The sequence below is a fragment of the Ambystoma mexicanum genome, chromosome 14, assembly GCF_040938575.1.
Source record: "Ambystoma mexicanum isolate Mex_15411 chromosome 14, UKY_AmexF1_1, whole genome shotgun sequence".
Taxonomy (NCBI): domain Eukaryota; kingdom Metazoa; phylum Chordata; class Amphibia; order Caudata; family Ambystomatidae; genus Ambystoma; species Ambystoma mexicanum.
In genome coordinates, this window is record NC_090940.1 from 144,282,186 (window position 1) to 144,309,311 (window position 27,126).

General features: G+C 47.4%; 1 protein-coding gene across 3 annotated transcripts in view; it reads left to right on the forward strand.

The window, feature by feature from the left end:
- The window catches only part of MIS18BP1 (MIS18 binding protein 1), a 1,508,798-nt gene that overhangs the window by 112,484 nt on the left and 1,369,188 nt on the right, over positions 1-27,126 (forward strand). For 2 of the 3 annotated variants that reach the window (XM_069638746.1, XM_069638748.1), the window contains exon 2: positions 25,758-26,523. In XM_069638746.1, the coding sequence (XP_069494847.1) occupies positions 25,866-26,523 (658 nt within the window). In that variant the 5' untranslated portion in view covers positions 25,758-25,865. The remainder of the gene's footprint in view (positions 1-25,757; positions 26,524-27,126) is intronic. The other variant, XM_069638747.1, reaches the window with a different exon arrangement.

Sequence of the window (27,126 nt, forward strand, 5' to 3'; positions counted from 1 at the left end):
CGTTTTGTGTAAGGGCTGACTCACCCCCTTTCACTAGATAACCCACTTGAAAGGTTAAAAAAAAGGTGAAATATCAGTTTTACGACCGACAGATCAGGACATGTGGTAGCATCACAGACACCATTGATTGACCCGAAGCCATTACAGGGGAAATGGGTAAAGGTAGGGCCATGGCCAACATTTCCTGATCTCTAATCAAAGCCAGATTGACCTGCAGTGTTTGAGAAGGTAATGTTTGCATAAAACCACTCTGCAGATGCATCGTCTATTATAAATTACCAAAGCTAATAGGATCCACTAAAGTGGCCTATGTTATCATAGTAAACCCACTTCCGCAGGCACGTTTTTACAAGACACAAAAGAGGGCTATGGTGCTGTAGAACCCTCAAAATAAGAGGCAACCACACTCCTTCTTTGATCTATAATGTTCTATGCACGCCACATTGTCCAGGGTGCAACGCCCTATTTTCAGCGATGATACACCAGTACAACTTAAGATGCCACAAATCAGGTCTACTCCAGATGTCGAGTGACGCACAAAGAAGCAAAGTAAGGCGGCAGAGAGTGACCGCAGGATACAAGGCATACTTATGGATCCAGAGTAGCCAAAATACCAACTAGAGCAGGTGCAAGCAAGAAAACGTGCAAAGACTGAGGCCGTCCTATAAGCTAAGTCAAGTAATCTCAATTCCCCAAATACGGACACTGCAGTAGGGAAAAAATACATGTTACCTTAAGTGAAACTCTGAGGAGTATATCCAGAGCTTTATGATTAATGTTTGCGCTTACACTGCTACTTCAGATGGCTTCACGATGAGAGCAATGTGGACGCCAGCTTGCTGGTCGGCAGTCAGCGGGAATAGCGAGCACTCGACACTGGGTCTTAGACAGCAAACTCTGGGTACGAAAGCGGACTTTCCCCTTTCCACTTCCGTCCACTTCGGAGCACTCTAAACACTTCCTCACACTTTGCTCTGCATTGGTGGAGGCGGACGGCTTATAAGTGCTGCAGGTTTAAAATGACAAAAACACTTTTCCAAGAGGTAGTGGAGGCAACCATCCATTAAGACTGCAACAGAGTTGTGGCAACACTCGAAACACTTCCTCACACATCGAGCTTAAAGTACATAGTGTAAGGGTGTAGAAGTAGACTCAGGACACAAAGGTGGCATGCTTGTTGGTATAGACTGAAAATAAGGAAGAACCCTACCTTTCCCTATCACTAAGAGGGGTTTTCCTGCCTCAACCAACACTAAGGAAAATGTCAGAATATCACTTAAAAGTATAAAGTCATGTGTCTTAAACCTGTTACCATCCCTTACACTTCATCAGAAAACCTATAACTAAACTACACCCTGCTTAGAACAGGATGACTCCCTTCTTCGGGATGCTTTAGGCAGTTCCAATTTCCAAATCAATACTGGGAAAGGTGTCTCCCTTCCCCAAGCGTTCCTCAGGTTCTCCTTATCACAGTTCTGTCTTCTGCCAAAGGATATGACTCCCTTCCTCTGTTCTTGTGATTTGTGCCAAAAGGGTCTTTCTTTCCACCTTGGGCATTCCGTGACTTGTGCCAAAGGGTCTGTTCCCTTGCACTTCTCGCAACTTGTGCAGAGGTTTCTTTGCCCCATGTCTTCTCGTAACCTATGCCAAAGGTTTTCTTCTCCTGGAATTCTTGTGCTTTGTGCCAAAGGTTCTCCTCCTCTGGACTTCTCATCTCGTACTGTGGGTCCAAGACCCCTTGTTCAACTCTGTAATGGACTGGTTCACTAACCTGCTAAGCCGCTCAGTCTTTCACTCCCTCCGTTCTCAACTTATGGCTCTCTTCGATTCCACTTGGACAAGGAAGATGGCTCTTGACTTTCTCCCAACCACAGCCTCTGGGGTATCCCTGTGCCTTCCCGGTCCCCCTCTGTGTACGTTCGTAATTGGTCACAAGAGTTCCGGTCCTCAGCAAAACCGGACAGCGTTTGCAGCTTCCCATGGGCTCTCGTGGTCTTCGTTTGGTGTTCAGCGACTGTATCACACTGGTTTCTCTCTGTGCGTCGAATCTCACCTGGGCGGCTTTGCTTTTGCCACCAGATTCAACAGCCGGGCAAGTCGTGGTGTTTACCCGCCTTGCCTTTCTCCACCTCTCCGTTCCAGGCAGTCGGGTCTGTCGCTGGGCCTCTCTTAGGCGTTTCGCTCCCCGGCGGGAAGCTGATCTGGTGCAGGACTGACCCCAAGGTGAGTCCCTTGTCAATCTTTATGTTCTGACTGCTTTCTAGCTTCCAGTAGCTAGTATGTGTGTAACGGTTCTGCGTAGGGCTCTGCATCACACTGCTCTTCCTTGTGACAGTACTTTTAAAGTTCTCTATATTCACTCCCTCCCTCCCCCCGTTTACCCCCTCCACCCTTCCTCGTCATAGTGTTATGTGCCTGATAAAGACAATTACTATGTATAAGGAAATTAGTGGAAGCAAGAGGTGAAAGGGAGGATGGGGGGGTCTGGGTCCTACTTATAGGGATAAATGCCTCATGTCAACAGCATGATGGTTGGTATACTGTGTTATTCCTTCGACAGTCCTCACTTCTCCCAGAGTAGTGTTCCCCACCCATGGGAAACTCACACTAAATACCACCCCCATGGGTACTTTTGGGTAGCAGCCTCACCTCCCTGGCCCCATGGGAAGGGTCCCCTCCCGGGGAGAATTGACAACCTCAAGGGATTCGTCACAATTGGCATACAACTCCCACCACAAAGCTTGTCATTATATTAGGCTAACTACCTGAGACTGCTGGCTGAAATCAGGATTGATCTTAAAACATGGACTACATATGCAATATCGCTACTGATCAGAGTTGCTTTGATAAAGATGAATATTCAGCCCAGGCTGCTGTACATGTTTCAGGCTCTCCTGGTTTATAGTACCCCCCCCCCCCCCGCTCAAAAAAACACAACAGGAATAACTGCTAGAAAGCTAGAATAACTGCTAGCTTTCGCCTGGCAGAACGCCACTCATAGGATCTCTAGAGCAATGCAGCATAGGTCAAGGGAGAAAGGTGGTCTTGCGCTCATGAATATCAAAAAAGACTACTAAGCATCCTAGTTGTGAGTTCTGCATGAGTGGGTTCATCCTCACTACGATAAAGGCTGGAAACAACTAGAAGAAGCAGAGGCAGACAAACCATTTTGATCTATGCTCTAGCTACCACGCAAAATTAGGCCCCTGAGCCTGTATGAATTCCCACCTACTAAAACAACCCTCAAGGTGTGGGACAAACCTCGCTCTCCTCTTCAGCCACCCAAATTCACATTAATCTGGTATTCGGTCTAGCATACAATGGGAAAGCTTTCACCAAGTGGAGACTAGGCGGATGCAAGTTCTTTACCCACATGTCTGGGAATGGGCAGATTAGGGCCTTCGGCTCGTGCAATGCCGCATTTGATCTGGATGAACGTGGGTGTTTTTACTATTGGCAAGTGCGTCATTGGGTACTACTAGCACATAATACGTTGGCAGCTCTGAGAACACTAACTGCTTTTGAAAAAGGCGACACCTCAGGGCATATCTCACGGCTCTACTCATGTTTAAATGCCAATGTGAGTGACAGCTTGCCCTTGTGCCCTGTGCCCTGGCACACGGAGATTGGTATTACATACTCTGAGTGAATGGGGGCACATTTGGAGGAAACTAAAGTAAAGCATGCACTGTCTCCAATACTCTTTTGAGAGTGGGTTTATGTTCCTAGCCGATGGGTATCAACACTCCGGAAAGAACTAGGCACAGGGGCAGAGGAGGGAGCGAGCTCTGCTGGCACAGATGCGAGGGAGCAGGAACCTATATGCATATCTGGTGACACGGTCACAAGTTAATGAGTCACTGGACTGAATTGGTCCATATACTGAATCAAAGACCAATTCTACCAGACTGGTGGAACCTGCTCTGTGTCGGTTTTCTTATTCAAGAAAGACCAGGTTCTGAAACGCTTATCCCACTAGCCAGCACTGAGGCGTATGCGTCCAATAACAAATGTCACAATTGCAGCTTCCTGGAAGTCATCTAGAAAACCTCTTCTCAAGATGACTTGTGGACTTGCATGTGGTCGCTACTAATAAGCAAGAAGATGATTGTGTCAGCGTTGTTTGGGAAGTGGGATCCTTTGTTAAGCTTTGTTTAAACCCATACACGTGCACCACCCAGCTGAGTGCTGGGTATCCTGGAGTGCACTTGATCAGGGGGGTCCATAATTCGCAACATCTGAGGCATTAACATTGTGTGCATAAAACCCGCCAATGGGAAGCTCTTCAATACACCTGGCTGCTCACTATAATTCATTAATTGCACACACAAGCCGACTAATATGAAAGCGCTTTGACTGTGATTGGTTGTTGATTTTGATTGATGATCTTTCTTTTTTCTGTATGTTATGATTCTCCGCAAGATATTTTCTGAGTTGCACACCATTGCACTGTCGGTACCATGGTGAACATGAATTCTGAAAAAAACCTTAATAAAAGAAATTGGAATAAAAATTAGAATACTGTGGACATTTTCTTTTTTTAAATAAACGGTGTTACAGTTACTATCTAAACAATGTTGATTACTGTAAAAATTGGGAATGCCAATGTTAAGGCTATTATGAAGTACTAAGCATACCATGAAATAAAAAAATAACCGCTACACTTATAACATGACCTTGTTAAAACCAACATTGTAGGAACTTTAACTCACTCACAAATGACATGGAACAATTTAGCTTTAGTACATAGGCATAACTAGTTGTACGACATGGTAAACTTGCAATACATTTTAAAATCGCACACAATTGGCCACTGAAATGGATACAAATATACAACTTTATGACTCTCAAAACATACACCCACACCATTTACTAAAATCACTGATTCAAATGGATTGTGTCCTCCCGCGTATTCCTCATCTTTGATATACGTATCGTCAGCTTTGCTGCTTTAGGGAAAGAAAATTCCAGACCCGAGGGTGCTGTGCTCGATGTCGTGGCATCAATGTCCTCGATGGCTGCTGTAGAGTGTCCACGTCATCAGCAGTACAAATAGCTGGAGGCACACCTGTTTGCTTCAGTTCCGTTTTTGAAAAAGCTTTTGCTTCAAGTGTTGAACAGCGCGCTTCAGTTTCGTCAAATGTCTTCATCTTCCAACCCTTCGATTTCCCCCACCCCCCAAAGTCTGGGTTTAAAAAATGCTGTGACTACGGGATGAAGATGTCCATTACCGATCCCCACAGCGTCTGCCTGTGGTGCCTGGGTTCCGAACGCTGGACCGACGACTGAAGTGCCTGTCAGGCTATGACAGGAAAAGCTCTCGGGGAGCGCCGGGGTAAATTGGTGGTGGGGAGGGAGGCTTCAAAGGCCTCTTCGAAGAGGGATAACAAGTCTGGGGTGTCTAGAGACTCGTCCCGGCGCATAAGGTCGAAGAAGTCTTGGTCGAGACAATCTTAGTCTTCGTCGAAGAAGGCAAAGAAGAGACGCTGTGTAGGTCTCCTTCTTCCTCTGATTCCTCTACAGAGGTTATCAGATGCCCAACCAAGAATGATTCCCCCAGAAAATGGGAGGCTTTCAAGAGCTTAATGTTGCGTATCTTCGAGAATGCGGCCTGGACCCCCTTGAAGGTGTCTCGCAAAGGTCATACCCCGCTCGATCCTTTGGATGACAGAGGGAGGTCAAAGACTACCAAGGGCAAAGCAGACTGTAAAATCCAGCGAGAAATCGTTGAGGGTATCGTCTAGAGAACATAGTCCTTCTCTGATACCTCTGAAAAAGAGCAACCTATCGGTGCATAAATTGAAGGCAACGCCAGGCAAATCAGCATTGGTGTAGAAACCTTTGTTGAAGGCTTCATCAACGCCATTGTCGACGTCGGTGTCAAGGCCAGCGTTGAAGCCTTTGAAGGTGACTTCGACCATTTCGAAACCTCTGCCCAGAGAAGGCTTATAAATCTATACCAAAGAAAGACTTTCAAGTCTATGGCCTCAATTTCTGACGAGGAGCAAGCCTCTGAAGAGGATTCTCCCCGCTTTGGTTTGCGTTAAGGTACGCAAAATGCTCCTGAGGAACTTATTGATCAGGAATCTAAAGTAACTGATCTGTATGATTGCCTCCAATTAGCTAGTGACATAGACACTTCGCCAGAGCTAGAATTTGGCAGACCTGATCCGGGTGAGCATGCAGATTCGGCATAAAGGAGTATCATGAATACTCATTGAGTTCATGGGCTGGAACAGGAATTCACCTACCTATGAACAAGATGATATGACGGATATCCTGAGTCAAGGCCCTCAGAAGGACCCAGTATTACCATTTCATGCAGCCCTTCAAAGGAAGGTCATGTCAAACTGGGCAGCGCCAGAATCTGTACCAGCTATAAACAGGAAATTTGCCAGAAAATGTAGGCCTTCTAGCATTGATCTGGGTTATTTGTCTAAGCACCCTACACCTGAAAGGTTACTGGTTCAGGCAGCTACATCAACCAGGCAGTCTGCTTACCCCTCTATTCCCCCGGATAGGGACGACGAGAGGGTTGATGCCTGGGTCGGAAGATCTTCTCCCGGGCAGTATGGCTTTGAAGTTGACTAATGTTACCTGTACCCTTTCAAGGTTCACTTACACCCTGTGGAACTGTTAGTATGGTGGCTCAACACATTCCAGAAGGCGAGGAAAGAGACGGCTTCCTGGCTATAGTAAAAGATGGAAAGGAGGCAATGGGAGTGTCTTCAGTCAGGACTGGACACTGCTGACTGCATCAGCAGGTCCATGGCTTCTAGCACTGAACTACACAGGTTTGTGTGGTTGAGGAAGTCGGGCTTTGCACTGGATGTGCAGGATAGACTACCCAATATGCCCTTTGACGGCTTGAGGTTGTTCGGCAGCAAGGCAAATGAGTCTGGAGAAGCTGCAGACTCCTAAGGCGGCGGCTAAATCACTTGGCGCCTCCATATTTCAACCTCAACAACTACCCTATTCAGGCTCATCTTCCTGGAGGGGTCGTCCTTTTTGTTACTATTCCTCATTTGGAAGGGGAAGAGGATAGGCTGGACAAAGGGGACAATAGATTCCCTCGTGATGGACTAGGAAGGGGTGCTAGATCAGCCCCAGCAGCGACAACTGTACCCTCAGCCGCTTCTGCAGCTGCCTCTAAGCCACTCTGAGGCCTTGACCCACAAGACCCTGGTGGGAGGCAGAATCTCTCAGCATCTGAACGAATGGTGGGGCATTACTCTAGATGCTTGGGCACTGGAAATAGTAGCCCAGGGTTACTGTCTTCCTTTTCAGAAAAGGCCTCCAAATCATTCACTGGGATACAACTCTGCCAAAATTCTGGATCCGTTCGCTCCTTATGCAGGAAATGTTAGCCCTGCTAGAGAAAGGTGCAATAGACCATGTACCTGTGGCAGAGAGGAACAAGGGTTGGTATTCCCCCCTACTTTTTCATTCCCAAGAAGGACTGAGGATTGAGACCCATCTTGGACTTAAAGAAATTTGAACAAATTCCTTAGGAAGGACAAGATCAAGATGGTAAACCTTTCTCAGATCCTTCAGGCTCTCCAACTCCAAGGCTGGTTGGTATCATTGGACCTTCAGGATGCTTACTTTCATGTGCCAATCCATCTCAAGCACAGGAAGTACCTGAGGTTTGCTGTTCTCACTATCAGTTTCGAGTTCTGCCATTTGGGCTGACCTCTGTCCAAGGGTTTTCACCAAGCTAATGGCGCTACTGGCAGCAAGTATCAGGAGAGGGGGGGATTTGCGTCTACCCCTACCTGGATGACTAGTTGATCAGGGTTCGTTCACCCAAGCAAGCCCAGGAAAATCTCAGTATCACCTGTCACTCCCTACACAGACTGGGCTTCTCCCTCAATTACAAGTAGTCCCATATGATACCATTCCAAAGACTCCAGTTCATCGGAGCGGGCTTGGATACTTCCTCGGGCAAAGCCTCGCCTCCCGAGGTGAGAGCTCAACACATTCAGCAGATGGTAGCAAAATTCCAGAATGCCCAAAATCTTCCGGTCTTTGATTTTTTGAGGTTGCTCGGTCTCATGGCATCCTGCATTTTCCTGGTGCCAGAGGCCCGATTGAGCAATGGGCTCTCAGAACTCAGTGGTCCCAATTTTCAGGGAGTATGTCGGATCATCTGCAACTTCAGAGCAGAGTTGCTCAAGACCTAATTTGAGCTTGCGAGGACAACATTCTCAAGGGAGAATCTTTTTGGCAACCATGGCTGGAGATAACGGTAGTGACGGACGCCTGACTCACCGGGTGGGGAGCCCACACCAACGAACTGACAATCAGCGGTCGTTGGTCTCCATCTGAGTCCAAACTACACATCAACCTTTTAGAGCTGAGGGCAATCAGACTAGCACTGAAGTCTTTCCTGCCCTCTGTACTGTACGGGGCAAGAATGTCCTGATAATGATAGACAACACAGTAGCCATGTACTACCTCAACAAGAGAGGAGGAGTAGGGTCACTACCACTGTGCAGAGAGGCAGTGCAGCTCTGGATCTGGGCAATACAAGAAGGAATCTCTGTCGGCAGTTCACCTAGCTGGAGAGCAGAACACGGCGGCAGACGCTCAGAGCAGTCTCCCACGAGTGGGAACAAGCTCAGGAAGTCCTTTAAGAGAACCTCACCCTTTAAGGAACCCCTCAAGTGGATCTGCTCGCGACCAGTATTAACCGGAAGTGCGATCAGTACTGTTCAAGGGAATTACCTCCAAGAGGAGCTCTAGGGGACGCGTTCATAGTGGACTGGGAATTTCCACTCCTGTACGCGTTTCCTCCAGTCTCCGCGATTGCTCATGCAATCAGGAGGTTGAGAAAGGTCAGGAAAACCATGATCCTAATTACTCCGGATTGAGCCAGGAGGACGTGGTACCCAGGACCTTCTATACATGTCCATCTGCCCTCCAATACGTCTTGCACAAAGAGAGGATCTTCTCTTGCAAGAGGAAGGTCAAGTTCTCCATCCAGAGGTCAAGACACTCTGCTTTCACGCATGGTTTCTGAGAGGCTGAGATATAAGGATTGGGACTTCCTGGAAGACATGATGGAGATTTTGCTTTAGGCCAGAAGGCCAACCACCAAATCCTTGTACCAGTGTCGCCGGAATAAGTTCAGTAATTGGTGCAAGGATAAGAGTGTGGATCCATTCCTATGTGGCACACCTATGGTGCTTTCTTTCCTGTTGCATTTGGCCAATCTGGGGCTCCATATTGGAACGATAAAAGGATATCTGGCCGTACTTTCCATTTTTAAGCACTCCTCTGAAGAGGTCTCTTATTTCAAGATACCATTGATTGTGCAATTTCTAAAGGGTCTCGCCAACGTGTACCCTCCAGTCCCATTTCATGTCCCTGTTTGGAATTTAAATTTGGTATTAAAATTTCTAACATGCATTCCATTCGAGTCATTACATTCTTGTCCTTTAAGGTTCCTTACATTAAAATCATTACTACTAGAGGCTCTAACATCAGCCCGCAGTGTGAGTGAGTTACATGCTCTTTCTTGTAAACCTCCTTGGACCGTTTTTCATAAATATAAAGTCATCCTTAAAGTCAAACCATCATTCCTGCCTAAGGTAGTCTCTGATTTCCATTTGTCTCAAAAGATAACACTGCCAACTTTTATCCTCCCCCCTCAAGCAGGTAAGGAGGAAGAAAGGCTACACAGGCTAGACCCAAAAAAAGGCTCTAAGCATTTATATCTCAAGACTTCCTAAATTTCGGCAAGATGATCAACTCTTCATTGGGTATACCGGTCACAAATTGGGCCTTGCAGTAACCAAGCAGACTATATCCAGATGGATAATTTTAGCAATTGGAGAATGTTCTAGACTGGCAGGTAAAGAACCACTAGTTGGGCTAAGGGCCCATTCCACTATGACATGGCAACTTCTGTGGCTCTGAAAAGATGTGTCCCGGTAAATGATATCTGTGCAGCGGCCACCTGGTCGTCTATGCATACATTCGTAAAACCTTACTGTTTAGACTCAACCTCATCCCAAGAAGGTCTTTTTGCAAAGGCCGTTCTTCATACGATACATGACTAATTTAATTGGCACTGCTTCCACCAAATTGGCACTGCTTTGAGAGTCTATCAAAGATGAGGAATACATGGGAGGACACAATCCATTCGAAGAACAAGTTACTTACCCCATGTAATGTTCTTACATCCAGTCGAAAGAACGTTACCAGGGGTAAGTAACTTGTTCTTCACAATAACCAATACTCTTACAAACCTCTCCATAGCATATTTCACAACAAACACACATTAACATGCTAAGCACACATACACACATGCAGCATCCCACAAGCTAAACACAAAATATTATTAATACATCAACACATTCGCACATTAACAATCCAAAAAGAGGTGAGGTTTCAAGAATGTTGGTTTTACTTTTTTATTATTTAATAATAGGTAATAATTTAAACCTTTACTTTAAATGATCTCTCTCGTCCATTTGAGCCAAGTCACACATTCCACAACACCAACTAGTTGGCCATCACTCGAAGTTCACCTCCAGTTCTGAGCCACAACAGCAAGGCATTGTAGGTTTGCAAATTAGCTCACCTGCAGACCTTTTTCTCCAGTAAATTGTATTTGTATAAGAGGGCTGTGCTTCTTTACACATAGCTTAATCTACCCAAGACAGACATTTGTAAGGCTGCCAGGACAACTACATACCGAGTTTCACCCTTATTAAGGATCATCAGTGCAGTATAGTCCTGACAGCCTGGTGGTTGCAGCATTTGGCCATACCAAGGAAGTTATGGTGGGTTTGAAAAAAACCTTTCACCTGAAATGTGAAAGTAGTAAAGTCCATTTCTGCTAAGTCGCACATTCCACAACGCCACCTTGTTAGCCATCGCTGGATGTTCACCTCCAGTTTTGAGTCACAACCGCAAGGCACTGTGGGTATGCAAATTAGCTCAAATGCAAACCTTTTTCTCCAGGAAATTCTTTGTCTAAGATGGCAGTGTGACTTAGCTCAAATGGACTTTCCTACTTTCACGTTTCATGTGGAAGGTTTTTTTCAAACCTTTCTAAACCCACTGTAACTTTCAAGGGAAAAGGAGACTGGTGAGTTGGCCTAAAACTAAAGGTAACCTCGGGGCGCTATGTATTGAACATTTAGTGGAAACCATTACTTTTGAACACTGAACAAATGAAGCAAAATAAGGGAGCACATCCTGTTCTAAGGGGCACCGATTGGGGGAAATATGTAACCCACATTGCCAACAGCCAAGAGGCTGTAAAGGAGCAGAGAAAAGCCAACAAGGGTGCAAATTCCCTTTTTTGAGGATTCCAACTGGGGGAAATGATTAACCCACATTGCCAACAGCCAAGAGGTTGCAAAGAAGGATTTCTAAGATAAGGGGCCAACTCCCCTTATCTGGTATAGCAACTGGGGGAGACGTAAAACCTGCATTACCAAGAGTCAAGAGACTATAAAGAGAGGCAGACACTGTCCAACCCTGCCCACAAAGGACAATTGTGTGGAGGATCTTGGCACAAATATTGCCACAAAGCATAATTGTAGTTGTAGGAGTTTACATCCTGGCAGGTGAGTAAGCCAGGAAAGGGACCAATGGTAGTGGATCAGGAGAAATGTTTTTGGCGAAGTGCTATAGTGAAACAAGTGTGTTAACCGAACTTCCTTTGAAGAACAAATGTGGCATTACCAGAAGTAGTTGCTGTGCTATCCTGACAAACTATTTTCATTTTAATGAATAGGTGTATTGACAGAAGCAGTTGCTGTGTTATCTTGACAAATAATAATTGCATTTATATAAGCATCCTATTTGAAGAAGAGAGTTGATATGCTGATAATTGCTTTGGTTTATGAACTTATGTTTTGAAAGAGACACTTTTGCTTATCAAGAAGATTATTGTGAAAGATACCCATTGTTGTGATTTAGAGACATTTACTTTAACAAGTGGAAGATCGCATTTGAAGAAAAATATCTCTTCGAGGGGATTGGGTCCTCCGACGTATTCCATATCTATGACGGGTAATCACCACAGCTGTGCTGCTTCGGAAAATTGTCTGCGTCCTGCGTTGATGACATCAATACACTGTCCTCGAAGGCCTCCGTCGAGCCTACGTCACCGGATGTTATAAGTAGGACGCCCGTAGCCTCAGTTCCGTTTTTTTCTGCGAACGTGTTCGCTTCAGAGATCTCGGCGCGCCTCGGTTCTTCTGAGTTCTGTTCTTTCGGTTCTTCGAACCTGTTCGTTGTGAAGATTTCCATGATGTCTTCCATGATGCCTTCGGCTTCTTGCACCCCACAGCCGGGTTTTAAGAAATGTCGGGACTGCGGGTCCAAGATGTCGTTGACGGACTCGCACGACGCCTGCCTCTGGTGCCTCGGTGAGGGCCATGATATGGATGATTGTGTAGACTGCCAGTCGCTTACGTCGAAGGCCTTGCGGGAGCCTAAGAAGAAGCTTTCTGTTGGTAAGGTGGCCAAGCCTTGTAAGTCAAGATCTGGGCTGGGCTTTCGACTGACTATTCGAGGGGCGACTCTCTGCATCGTCGTTGTCGGTCGGGGGGGGTCTCGGTCACGGAGTAGGTCCCGCCATTCCTCTGCCTCTTCGAGGCACTCACGGAAGTGCCGTCACCGGTCGCCTTCCTCGTCCGAGGACTCCGCCCGTCGGCGGGTTGCTTGTCCCTACAAGGATTCCACTTCTGCGGAATGGGATTCATTTCGGCAGGAGATGATGATGGTGATTTTTCCGTCGGAGGGCTCCGTTGCGTCCGCGCCGTCGAAGGACGCCGGACGTGAACATGCTAGAGCCCACCACCCGCATGCCTTCGGGCTCGGGTGGTCGGCGCGATCTTCGAGGTCTCAATCGGACAAGGCGGATCGCTCTAGACATGCACGCTCCAGGTCCCGGTCCTCGACGCCCTTGAGACCATCGGAGCCTGTGAGGTCTTCGAAGAAGACATAGATGCCTTCGGCGCCGAGGTCGTCGAGGGACTCTCCCGAGGCTCCGCCTCCGAGGAAGCCATCGGCGCCCAGGCTGCCGAAGGACACGCTCGGGGCTCTGCCCTCGAGGACTGTGTAAAAGCCGTTGGCACCACACTCGACGCCGATTCCATCGAAGCCTTTCGAGGCTGCTTTGTCGGAGGTTCCCCGTGGCGCGGTGGAACCCCCTAGAAAGGCTCTGGCAAAGTCTAAAAATGTCTTTGTCCCTTTTTCTGTGCCCCCATTCCAGCCTATGGATTATATTTCTGAAGTGGAGGTAGGGTCTGAGGAAGAAGGTTTGGTTCCTGCTGAGGTACCTGATGAGATTTTGTCTGGTCATAGCCAGCTTGAAGACCTGCGTCAGTCGTTGCACGACGCCAGTTGTTTGGACACCACTCCGGAGGTGTACTTCGGTAGGCATGAGCCTGGCACCCACATTGAGTCTTCGTACCGGCGCCTTATGTCGAAGGTAACGGAATACTTGGGGTGGTCTGCGCCACCAGTGGATTTTCTGCAGGATGACCTGACGGATATCCTTGACCAAGGTCCACCAACTGACCCGGTACTAGGGTATGTACCGAACTTCAGCTTCGAGTAAGTATTCGGCTGAAATTCGGCTGAAAACCGCCTATTCGGCTTCGGCCGAAGGTTCCTGGAACATTTACTTGAAGCCGGAGTTATAATAAAAAAAAGTTTTTTTTAAAAAAAAAAAAAAACTCCTCTTTCTATGATTAGCAATCTTCTCTGTGTGAGAGAAGATAGCCAATCATAGAAAGTAGAACAGTGGAACAGCCTGCATTCCTCGCAACTCCTCTGGGCACCCCACAGGAAACCCTGCCAACCGCTGCTCCACGGCACCACGTCCTCGTGGCACAGCAGCGGCAGCACCCCGCGCAAGGAGCCAGAGGCCGGAGACCGACCATGAACCCACAGCGCGACGTCAACTTACGGCGAAGGAAGAGTGCGCCCGCTGCGTGTGTCCCCGCATTCGGTGTGCATGCGTCGTCCTCTGCTTCTACTGCCTGCATCGGTGCAGCTCTGTGCCGCGAGACTCTTCCCCATCCCCCGTCCTTCTGTCAGCCAAACCGGGGATCAGCCCGTCCTCCGGTTCCAGCCAGAGCTTTCGCCTATCCGTCTGCCATCGAGGGCCGGGAAGGCCGCACCCCTCTCCGGCGCGGACTCCACCAGGAGAGCCTGAACCCGGCTGCCGCCCAAGCCTCCTCCCGGAGGACGGAACCCGCGCCTTTACCCAGCCGCATTCTGCCTTCAGAGTCAAATAACAGAACTGCTCTCCCAGAAACCAGACAGCACAGGTTGGAAATGCGCCCCCGCCGTAAAGGCTCCTTCTCTATGATTTCCTTTTAATGCCATTTTAAGGTAAGGGCATAACAGAGGTCTGGGGGTGGGATGCACTATGGCCAGTGGTCGAAGTGGACGGGAGCGGTTGGGAGTGCTGCGCCTATACTTTTTTTAATTACATTTTACCGTCCCTATACTTTTATGTTAAAAAGAAACCATTCCAGAATGGTTTCATTTTAAAATAAAAGTTGAGGAAGAAGTTGAAACTTGCACTTCAGTGCACTGAACAGAACGTTCCCTTAACAGCAGGCACAATTGTTTGGGGGTTTGTATTGCACATGGACGTGGCATGTCAATGGGGTTGTGGGGAGCAAAGCCAGCTCAGCAGGGAACATAGTTCCACTGCTTCTTTTCAGACACTTCGACCACTGACTATGGCAGTGGTGTTCACACTTTTTGAAGCAGAACCTTCACTCCCTTGAATAACAATCTTGTTTCCGGGCCCCCCACGAGCTATACATGCTTACATTCCCTATTAAAAACTGTGCTGGACAATGTATTTAAAAAACCAATTAAAAAACCAACTATTTGGCTCACTATTCGGCTTTGGCTGAATAGTTTTGGTAACTATTCGGTCGAATAGTAATTTCGCTATTCGGTACACCCCTACCCGGTACTGACATTCCATATGGCCTTGCAGAGAAGGGTGGCAGCGGCTTGAACTGCTCCGGAGAGTCTCCCGGCAGTGAGCAAGTCTTTGCCGAAGAAATATCGTCCGGCCAGTAGCGACCCCAGCTACTTGACTACGTACCCCACTCCGGAGAGTTTGGTGGTGTAGGCGGCAACGGGTGTCGTACCCTATCATCCCTCTTGATAAGGACGACAAACGTTTTGATGGCTGGGCGAAGAACGTGTTTTTTTCAGGGGGTATGGTTTACAGGCTGCCAACTCTGTGTGCCTTAGCACGGTTCACTCATACTCTGTGGAATTGTGTCTATTTGGCGGCTGAAAACATTCCCGATTGTTCAGGATGGCAAGGATGCCATGTATGAATACGTTCGGTTGGGTCTGGACATGGCAGATTGCGTCAGCCGGTCCATGGCGGCGAGAACCGTAATGCGCAAATGCGTGGTTGCGGAAGTCGGGGTTTGCTCCTGATGTAGAAGCCCGGCTCCCCAATATGCCCTTTGATGGTGAACATCTTTTTGGCAGCAAGGCTGACAAGAGCCTTGAGAGGTTGCAGACCTCCAAAGCTGCAGCAAAGTCGTTGAGCAAGCAGTTCGCCAACCTCTGCCTTTTCGTCCTAGAGGACACCAATGGAGGGGAGGTTAATTTCGATATTACTCATCTTTTGGTAGATCGAGGGGAGCTGCAAGTCAAAGGGGCAACCGTCGGAGTACCAGAGGTGGAAAGCAAGGTACTCGAGGTGCCAAGGCCGCTCGGGCAGTTGCCTCTTTACCCTCAGGCAATGCCGCAGCCGCTTCAGCTCAGTCATGAGGCCATGTCCCATGGTTCGCCGGTTGGGGGGAGGCTGGCGCAGCATCTTGTAGAATGGTGTGCCATTACTTTCAGATGTGTGGGTTCTGGAGATCATAGCCCACGGCTACTGTCTTCCTTTCCGGCAGAGGCCTTGCGACAATCCACCAGGGAATCTCTTTGAAGAGTCCAGATCTGCTCATTGCACAGGAAATTCAATCCCTGCTGGAGAAAGGCACCATAGAACTGGTGCCTGTAGTGGAGAGGAACAAGGCATGGTATTCCCCTAATTTTTTTAAATTTCCAAGAAGGACGGGGGATTGAGACCCATCATGGAATTGCGCGGTTTGAACAAGCTCCTCAGGAAGGACAAGTTCAAGATGGTTGCTCTTTCTCAAGTCCTCCAGGCCCTTCAACTGCAGGACTGGTTGGTGTCTCTCGACCTCAAGGACGCTTACTTTCATGTGCCGATCCATCCCAAGCACAAGAAGTACCTGAGGTTCGCGGTTGGTGACTCGCACTTTCAGTTTCGGGTCCTGCCGTTCGGATTGACCTCCGCCCCGATGGTTTTCACCAAGCTCATGGTGGTGGCAGCGTATCTCAGGAAAGTGGGGATTCACGTCTACCCCTACCTGGACGATTGGTTGATCAGGGCGCGCTCTGCCAAGCAAGTCCTGGATCATCTGTCAGTCACCTGCCACTCCCTTCACAAGCTGGGCTTCTCCCTCAACTTGAAGAAGTCCCACTTGACGCCAACCCAGCGGCTCCAGTACATCGGAGTAGTGCTCGACCCGTCCCTGGGGCAGTGTTTCCCTCCCCAGGTGAGGGCTCATCATATTCAGCAGATGGCGCACAAGTTTTAACATGCCCAGAGTCTCCCAGCGTTCGAGTTCTTGAGGTTGCTCGGCCTCATGGCATCCTGCATTCTTCTGGTGCCAGAGGCCAGGTTGCTGATGAGATCTCTGCAATGGACTCTCAAGATGCAGTGGTCGCAGTCCTCCGGCAGGATGTTGAACCCCGTTTAGGTGCCGCCCTCGCCTGCGCAGGACCTTCTGTGATGGGCCGGGGGGGGGGCTTCATTTTGGCTACCCTGGCCGGAGGTGACGGTCGTGATGGACGCATCCCTCACGGGATGGGGAGCTCATGCCAACGAGTTGACAGTCAGCGATCGTTGGTCTCCGTCGGAGTCCAGACTCCATATCAATCTGTTGGAGCTGAGGGCCGTCAGGCTTGCCTTGAAGGCTTTTCTGACTGTGCGAGGGAAGTATGTCCTGATTCTGACGGACAACACAGTGGCCATGCACTACCTCAACAAAAAGGGGGGGGGCAGGGACACTTCCTCTGTGCAGGGAGGCAGTGCAGCTCTGGTTCTGGGCCATCCAGCAGGAAATTTCGATCTCGGCAGTTCATCTGGCCGGAGACGAAAACGAGATGGCGAACGCTCTGAGCAGGCAGAGCGCGATCTCTCAAGAGAGGGAGCTGGCTCAGGAGATTCTCCTGGAGATCTTCGCCCTTTGGGGGACCCCACAAGTGTATCTCTTCACCTCCAGTGTCAACCGGAAGTGCGAAAGGTTCTGCTCACAGGAATTACCTCCATGAGGAGCCTTAGGGGGACGCGTTCATGGTGGAGTGGTCCTTCCCACTGCTGTACGCGTTTCCTCCAGTCCCCGTCATCCCGCAAATGCTGCGGAGGTTACGGAGGTTCGGTTCCCGGATGATCCTCATTGCTCCGGCATGGGCCCAGAGAACGTAGTACCCGGACCTTCTTGACTTGTCCATCTGCCCTCCACGTCATCTTCCCTACCGAGACGATCTGCTCTCACGGGAGGGGGGGGGGGGGTCAGGTTCTCCATCCAGAGGTCAGATCCCTCAACCTTCACCCTTGGCTTCTAAAAGGTTGAGGTATAAGGATTGGGACCTCCCTGAAGACGTGATGGAGGTGTTGCTTTCAGCCAGATGGCCTGCAACAAAGTCCCTGTACCGTTGCCGTTGGAGAAAGTTCTGCGACTGGTGCAGGGTTAAGAATGTGGATCCTTTTTCATGTGACATTCCTGTGGTTCTGTCTTTTTTGGTTTCTTTAGCCCACAAAGGGCCTGCAAGTGGGTTCCATTAAAGGTTACCTGGCGGTGCTGTCCATATTTAGGCGCTCGTCTGAGGAGTGTTCTTATTTCAAAATTCCTTTAATTTCTCAGTTTCTGAAAGGGCTCACTAATGTGTTTCCACAGTCACCTTTCCAGGTTCCAGGTTCCCGGTTGGGAGTTGAACCTTGTTCTAAAAATTCCTAATGGGTGCTCCATTTGAGCCTTTACATTCCTGTCCTTTGAGACTGTTAACCCTTAAAACTGTATTTTTAGTTGCGGTTACTTCCGCTCGCAGAGTGAGTGAGTTGCAGGCACTTTCTGTTAAGCCCCCCTTCACAGTGTTTCATAGAGTCCGTCCTTCGTTTCTTCCGAAAGTTGTATCGGATTTTCACTTAAGCCAGGTCGTTCTTCCGGCATTTTATCCTCCTCCGCATCCTGGTAAGGACGAGGAGAGGCTCCATAGGTTGGATCCTAGGAGAGCTTTAAGTTTCTACATTTCACGCATGTCCTGGGTCAGAGTGGTCGAAAAGCTCTTTATTGGTTACGCTGGAAGGCGTTTGGGACAAGCTGTTACTAAGCAGACTTTGTCTAGATGGATTATCTTGGCAATTTCTGAATGTTACCGCTTGGCGGGTAAGGACCCACCGGTAGGCTTACGGGCCCATTCCACTAGGGGTATGGCTGCCTCTGTTGCCCTGCAGAGGGGTGTTCCTATTCGTAACGTCTGTGAAGCAGCCACTTGGGCTTCGGTCCATACTTTTCTAAGACCCTACTCCCTAGATTCTATCCATGGGCAGGATCTGGCCTTTGGCAAGGCAGTCCTTTACTGTGCAATTTGATTGGGCATTCTAAATTTCTATATTCTAAATTCATTTTCCCTCCTCCATATGTTGATACTGCTTTGGGAGTCTGTCATAGATATGGAATACGTCAGAGGACCCAATCCCCTCAAAGAACAAGTTACTCTCTTACCTGGTAACATTCTTTCGATGGGATGGTCCGACGTATTCCATATCGCTCGCTCCCTCCCTACCTGCCCCGCTACAGAATTTCTTATGCAATTGCAGCTTACATTTCCTTAAGGCTTTCTGTGGTCAAACTGGCAGAAGATTGGTGCCACACGTTCTGGGGAAAAAACTACAACTGAGGCTATGGGCGTCGTGCGTCCTACTTATAGCATCCGGTGACGTCGGCTCGACGGAGGCCCTCGAGGACAGCGTATCGACGTCATTGACGCAAGACGCAGACGCCGAAAATTTGCCGAAGCGGCACAGCTTTGGTGATTGCCTGTCATAGATATGGAATACGTCATCGGACCATCCCATCGAAAGAATGTTGCCAGGTAAAAGAATAACTTGTTCTTCTGTTTAACAGAACTTTGTTTAATCAGAACTTCTCAAATGTATTCCTGCATTCATCCAGGGGAAGGGACGTCAACCCTGGTTGCAAGGAGTAATTTCAACAACCTTTTATTGTTGAATTGAGACTTCCAAATATTCCCTGTGTTATTTTGTTGTATGTATTAGTGTGATGGGGTCAGACCTTTGAGACACTAGGTTATTTTTCTTTAGTTTGCTATGTAGGGACATCCTTGTTACGATAGGAAAAGTTAGGCTTTTATGGCAGCCTTTTTATTTAATAAAAATGGCAAATCTTAAGGCAAACTTTACCTTTTGTGTCCGTCTCGCGTTTCTGACCCCTCACAAAGGGTGGGGTAATTGGTGCAGAACAAAAAGCATAGTGAGCATGCTAGTTGTTGGAGAAAGACACTGGTGCGCAGGACCTTTTTAAATATGGTAAACTAACCAAGGAAAGCAGCTCAGAAGAAGACGTGACCTCTTTGTGGAAGTTGGTGAGCAGGAGCTGGAGGCATGTGGCGGAGCAGAGACGCTCGCCATTGGAGAGGGACAGAGACGTGCTTCCAGAGGAACCTGCCGTGGAGACGCTGGGAACTGCAAGGCGAACGTTGGGCATTAGGCAGGCAAGAGCAGCAGCGTGGTCCTTACCGGAAGCTAAAGAGAAGCCACCGTGCAGGAGCGGAACCGAGGTTGGAGAGACGTCTAAGCCACCCGGACTGGGTAGGAAGCGGCAGAGAAACGCAGCATAAGCGTGAGGAAGTCTGAAAATGCTTTACCGAACCGATGAGCCTGCCAGAGCAGAGCAGGGACCACAGGGCGTTTCAGCGACTTTGCCAAAGAGTTTTGAACATGAAGATAATCTGAACATTGTGCATTTACGGAAAGTGAAATGCAAAGAAGGCTTTTTTGAAGAAAAGGACAAAGTGCTATTTTGAACCACAAGGAGCATTGAATGTCAAGAGTGGGAAATCTTAAACAAGTAGATACCAAGACCAGAACTGCATGTGCTACGTGCTTATAAAGAGAAACTGTAACACAAGTTGAGAAAGTCCTGGAAAGCAAATACCCAGGCAGTTTAAAGAAGGAAAGGCCTGCCATACCGGCAGTGCTGAATGCAAGATGAATCCTGACAGGAGAGTATACCAGGAAGCTGCAAGCAGATGAGAAGTCCTGGCAGGTGAGTGCACCAGACAATTGGAAATGGAGTATACCAGGCACGGTGTAAACCTACAAGAAAAGAGTGTGTTTGTTGCATAAAGAAGGAACTTGTGTTGAAGACGGACTAATAAGAATAAATGGCTTTTGGGATTGTTGTGAACTAAGAGAAACCTCAAGAACGGTTAGTCCAAGTGACATTGTTCAACCATTACAAAATCCAGGTGAGTGGAAGCCCCTCTGGAACTAAGGTTTTTCCATCTTCAATAACATTTTTGTTGGAGTTGTATTACTTTTATGTCTGAATGATTTTTTGCAAGCATCAGGTTAAAGACCTTTCCATTTTCCCTTTATGTTGTTTATAGTGTGAGGGTCAGGTTAGAATGTTTGCACACAATGACAGCTTTTGATTTCTGACATCCGGACTCAGACATTTCCTAGCTTTTGGTTTTAGGTAGGGAAATTCTGCTTTGTGCGGGGTCAGAGAGGCATTTTCCCAACCCATTTCATTTAATAAAAGTCTTTAACGAAAAACATGACAGCTTTGTGTCTGGCTTTCATTTCTGACCCCTCGGTGTCTGGGGTTGGATTTAGGAAGAGTCATGGTGGGTGGGGGGAGAAGAATACAGGGAGTGGGGGAGATGCTGGTGGCAGGGAAAGAATGCAAATTGAAATGGAGATTGACGTGACCGTTATCATTCTAAAACCCTAACTTTGAAACTGTGGCTATTAAGGGCTTTTCTATTGCCATAACAAATATATACATGCCATTCACAATAATGTTGCTGCTGTGTGATGGTGTCACAGATAAGGGACAATGTGCCATGAGCTTTTTGAGTATGGTGACTAGATGAAGGGCAATGCAAAGAGCGATTGCATAATTTACAGTGATCTGGACCCAGGCATGCTAGCTTATTAGGCACTATGTTGCACAAAACACGCTCATACCTCACAATTTACATACAAAACACGTGCAATACCAAACTTTAAACAAATTATATATATATATATATATTGCTCTCTGTGGCACTATGTAGAGGTATGCCCATTTACCACAGTCCATTCATTCCTCCAAAACCAAATAAAAATCACATTACAAAATGCAGAGAAATGCGTGAACGTCTTACCAACTGACACGGGACCGGAGGGAATACAGCCCAGGGCCTGCAAAGAATGTCTGGGGTTGAATTTGGGAAGAGGCTCAGGGGATTGGGGGGAGAGGGATACTGGGAGTAGGGGAGATGCTGGGGGCAGGGAAAGAATGTAAATAATTTGAAAGGGAGATGGGCGCGCCAGTTACCATTCTAAAACACTAGCTTTGCAACTGTGACTATTAAGGGCTTTTCCATAGAAGAGCCCTTAATAGCCACAGTTTCAAAGCTAATGTTTTAGAATGGTAACTGGCGCGCCCATCTCCCTTTCAAATTGTTTTATTTATTTATTGTGCATTCGTAAGGCGCTTGTACATCAAGTAAATTGTGTTTCAAAGCACATGGGGACGAAAAGCAAATATACTAACGGTGAAGGGAAAGAAAGAGGCGGTCCTACTAGGCCTTGTGAGGGTTTATAGTCATAATGTCGAAAAAAAAATGTCGACAGACAAAAATTTCGAAAAAAAAATGTCGAAAATAATAATGTCGACATCCTATACTTATAATGTAAAAAGTCATTTTTTCGGAAAAAAAATGTCGACATTTTTTTTTTGACATTATGACTATAAACCCTTAAAACTATCAACACCTCACCCAACACCCCCCTGCCACCCCCCCACACCCCCCAACCACCCTTTCACCCCTCATACTCAACACATACCAATTATTTATTTATTTATTCAATAAATAAATAACCTAAAAAAGGATCATTTACTATGGGGGGTCCCCCCCCAACCCCCCCTCACCCCCCTGCCACCCCCCCCACACCCCCCCAACCACCCTTTCACCCCTCATACTCAACACATAACAATTATATATTTATTTATTTAGTCAATAATTAAATAAATAAAAATAGTATTTACTATGGGGGGGTCCCCCCCTCACCCAACACCCCCCTGCCACACCCCCCACACTCCCCCAACCACCCCTCATACTCAACACATCATATATATATATATATTTATTTATTTATTCATACAATAAATTAAATTTCGAAAAAATATCGAAAAATGTCGACATTTTTGTTTGTCGACATTGTTGTTTTTCGACATTAATTTGTCGACATTTTGACTGTCGACATTATTGATGTCGACATTATGACTGCACACCCCTTGTGAGCATTCAAAACGTGCAAGTGGAGAGTGTAAGAAGGTGCTACGTGTTCCACAGAGGAAGTGCTAGGGAGTAAGTTGCAAGCAGCTGCTAAGTGCCTGGCAGAGATCAGTTGGTGAGAGTGGTCAACTGGCAATAATAAGTGCAGGCCTGAGAGACAGCACATGCCGGTGGGCGCACAAAGGTGCTTGGGAGTAGGCGGAGGCTGGAGGCAATTGGGGGAGGAAGGGACGGACCCAGAAGGATACATGAGGTCCCTAGACACCAATCACGGCAACTGTGGTGTTTAGCAAGGAAGGAGAGGGGGAAGGAGGAGGTGAAAAGGAAAGTCTTGAGGAGCTTCTGGAATTTTGAGGCGAACCGGCTCAAGACTGATAAGAAGGGGGAGGCTGTTCCAGAGGAGGGAGCCAGCCGAGGAAAGATCAGCCACCAGCTCTCTGTTTTGAGAAGCGTTTGACACGCAGAGAGTTGGCGCCAGAGGAGCGTAAAGGTCTGTCGGGAGAGTATTTTGTGAGAGCCAGTTATAGATATCGTGGCCCCGAGCCTAGGCAGCCTTGTGGATGATGCAGAGGGATTTGATCCTTGCAGCAACTGGGAGCCAGTGGAGAGATTTTAGGGCTGCAGAGATGCGGTCCCTGGGCATGAGCCCAAGGATAAGTCTCTCAGCCCTATTCTGGATAATTTGCAGGGGAGCTAGAGAGGAAGAGGGTAGATTAAGGAAGAGGCGTTTGCAGGAGTCCAGTCTAGAGAGTACCTGAGCTCTAGCAACATTGAACTTCTGAGGGAAAGCGAGGAAAGGAAGGATTCCTTTGAGGAGGCGGAGTTGAAAGTGGACCTTCTTGGCAAGGTCCTGGATGTGAGGGAGGAAGGAAAGCGAGTCGAAGATGACTCAGAGGTTTCTGGCTTCAGATGGAGAAGGGGAAGAGCCCATAGATGGAGGCCAGAGTGAAGGGAAGAAAGAGGGAGCCAGAGTCCCAATGGGAAGGATCTCAGTCTTGCTGGCATTGAGGCAGTGATCATTGGATGCACACCATGACTGGATGGCAGATAGGAAGTTGGGAATGATGGAGGAAGTAAGGAGAGGATCAGAGGGAAGTTTGAAGAAGAGTTTTGTGTCATCTGCATAATGCTGGAAGTAAGGGGAGAAAGTGGAAATTAGATGTGCAAGCAGAGAAAGATAGATGTTAAAGAGCCAGGAAGAGTGGTTGGAGCCCTGGGGGATGCCACAGGTTTTGATGGCTGTGGGAGAGAAGAAAGAACCCAGGAAAACCTGTGAGGGACGGTCAGTGAGGAAGGAGGTCAGCCAGTCCAGTGCCCGTTCGGAGATACCAGGTGGATCATGGAGCTGTTCTATGGGGGTGGCGTGGTTCACCTTCTCAAATGCAGAGGAGAGATCAAGTCGAATGAGAACAGCTGGATAGTTGGTTGAGAGATGCAAGCAGTTGTTCACGGGTGTTCAGAAGAGCAGTTTCCCTGCCTCTGGATGCTTGGAATCAAGATTGATGGTTGTGTAGGCAATCAACAAGCTCCTATGCTGGGCCAGTTGGGGGTAGAAAAGCTTCTCCAAAGGTTTCCCCAAGGAAGGGGGTGAAAGAGATGGAGCGGTAATTAGTTGGACTCGAGGGGTCGGCAGAAGGTTTTTTTCAGGAGGGGACGCATAAGAGTGTTTGAGGGAACAGGGTTAAGACCCAGTAGCAAGTGCAGCGAGAAGGGAGCCGATATTGTCTTTAATAGTTCTGGAAGAACAGGGGCAGATTTGTTTGGTGGAGTCCTTCATCGAGCGTACAACTGTAGTGACCTTGTTGGAAGTGATATGAGAGAAAGGCAGAGGGGAGGCTGGGAAGCCATAGGTGGCAGGGGGATGGGATGGGAGGAGGAGGGGGGGAGAGAGAGTGCTCAGAATGTCCTGAGTTTTTGCAGTGAAGTGAGTGGCCAATGCATAGGTTCAGTTTGCTTTTACCATGTTAGTCAAGGGTTGAATAGAATGTTGATCCAGAAGAAAACAAGTCTACACCTTAATTAGGCTAGCAAAGTCATTTATTTTGCATATTTGCAAGCTTTTGTGGAATGTCTCCACTTCCTCTGGCAGAGATGAAATGAAGCATTTGAAAAAGATCCCAGCATTACAGTTTACATAGCCCTTCCTGCAGACACCCCGTTATCCATGCCTGTCGGCACCTGATTTGTAGTTTTGCTCAGAAAGACATGCATTGGATGTTCAACTCCCGACTCATTGCGATCTTCAAGGTCTAAATGGTACACTGTGTTAAGTGGGGCATGAGTTCGGTGAAACTGGAGAGCAGGGAGAAGAAACAAAAATACAGTCCACCTTGTTAGTGTGCTCTCAGGAAGGCAGGAGGGGTTGGTTAGGTGTCAGTCATTGTATATGCAGTCCAGTTGAAGCTCGGCATGTCAGGCCAATCCCTTTACAAGAACAGTGGTAGCACAATCAACATATCAGGCTTGATACCACTGTTTGACACTTTCCATACACCTCATGCTCAGTCACTCGTCTTCTGCCATTCCCATCTGATAGACCTTTTATTAAGATGCATTTAATCTATCTAAGAGACTTGAAGATAGCTCTGATAGCCTGGGCCCAACGTTCGAAAGAGAAACTGCATAGTTTTGGGACCTATCCTGCGGTTTCCTACACACATTGCATTGTCTTGACCTATTGCATTGGGAGTCGCACATTGTATAAGCATGCACATAAGCCTGTGAAAGGAGCCACCAGAAAGTTCACTCTTCTACCGCCAAACAACCATAGTTGTAACATGTGAAGGCCGAGGCGTGCCATTCATTCACAGACCAATTCGAATGTTTGGAATCTGAAAATAATAATGCTAAAGTTCTGTGTTTGTTTCCAAAGGACCCAGACTTCTGGCATCTATGGATTATATCATTATACCCAAAACATTGAGTTACATTGTTTGTTCTGTTCAAGGTTTTAACCCATAGACCCCTATGCACGCCTGTAACTCGAGAAACAAAAGTGCAATTTCGATGTCATGGGCTGCGTGCCTGTAGTGTTTGCTGATGGTTTTTGCACATGATTTCTTGTTGTAAAACAGTTTTTTTTAAATACTAGTTGAATTGATGGCAGTCCTTAATTTTCTTAACTTGTGTTTTCTTAGCAGCATGAAGATACGTAGTTTGCAGTCTAGTAAAATACAGACAAATTGGTAAACGAATTCCATTGTATTGCAACGGGAAGTAGAGGCAACTGTACGTCGAGAAGAAAGATGATTTTAACTCCCTGCAAAAGAGATGGGCTCCCCAAACGTCAGCCATTTCCGCATTGTAAAAGAGGAGACCTGCCAAAGCATACGGTACTTCTGAACCAAATCCCTTCGAATTCTTTGACTCCTTTGAGAGATCTGCTGAAGATTCAACGCTCTGTTGCATCACCCTGCACAATCAATAATGTGACCTCTCTCACGAACACCCCTACCTGCAGCAAAGCACCACCACGTGAAAGACAATGTCACCTAACCTCCAAGAGGAATGTTCTTCAATCAACTTTAATGGGGGAGGAACTTTGCTCAACTAATTTTCCTGACCTCAGTGCCATAAATGTATGCAGGGTCACAAAGTTGGCACCAGTTTCATCCAGCCAGGATTCGCCAAGTGTGAAAGGCATTACTTCTCAGTTCCAGTATGAAACTCCTGCCAAGGTCTTTGAAAGAATGAAAGCCATATCTGCTCTGAAAAAGCGTACTCGCACACCGTCAACAATTGGACAGAGTTGCGCGACAGTGAACTGCGCAAGGGATGTTCTTTTAACACCCGTTGCCCCAACGTTTCGGCAGGGCAAGCCGCTGAGCTTAGGAAGTGTTGCTGTTGATGCCAACTCACAGTCTATACACAAAAAAGAAAATCCGAAAGGGAATAGGTTTACAGGTTCGTGCACTTTTTTTGTTTAATGTAATGTCCTAAATGCTTATATGGGGGTTCATTTGTTCTTTAATAGAGTTGCATGTTTATATTTTGACAATTTCACATTGTTGTAATCAGAGAAAGCAAATTAACACGTTATATAGTGGATAAGTCATTGGCTGCTCATCGCAGACAATCTCAAACATTATTTTCATTTTACTTCTACACAATTTTTTATTTCACGTTTTGTATACCTTTTCCACCAACGGAGGTCCGTAAATTGGGTGTTATTTTGTTTGTACCCTGGGTTTTTAGCTGTGGATGGGCGAAAAGCACATGAATCTACATGTTTTGCATAAGGAGTCGAGTACACGTAATTGTTCGTAAATCTAGCCACTGCCTAACCCCTAAAGGGTAGGCATTGCACATCATGTTTATTGGACCCATCTCCAATTGAGATCACACCAATGTTTTTTCTCCATCATGACTGTTGTGACCCACGTGCAAGACCCAAGTCCAAAAGTACCTGCAAAGTATGTGACCAGAGGCGTTTGAAGAGAGGGCAGCTGCTACTAGGAACACTGACTAGATGGTGGCAACTATGAGAAACTGGTGTCCAGAAATGGA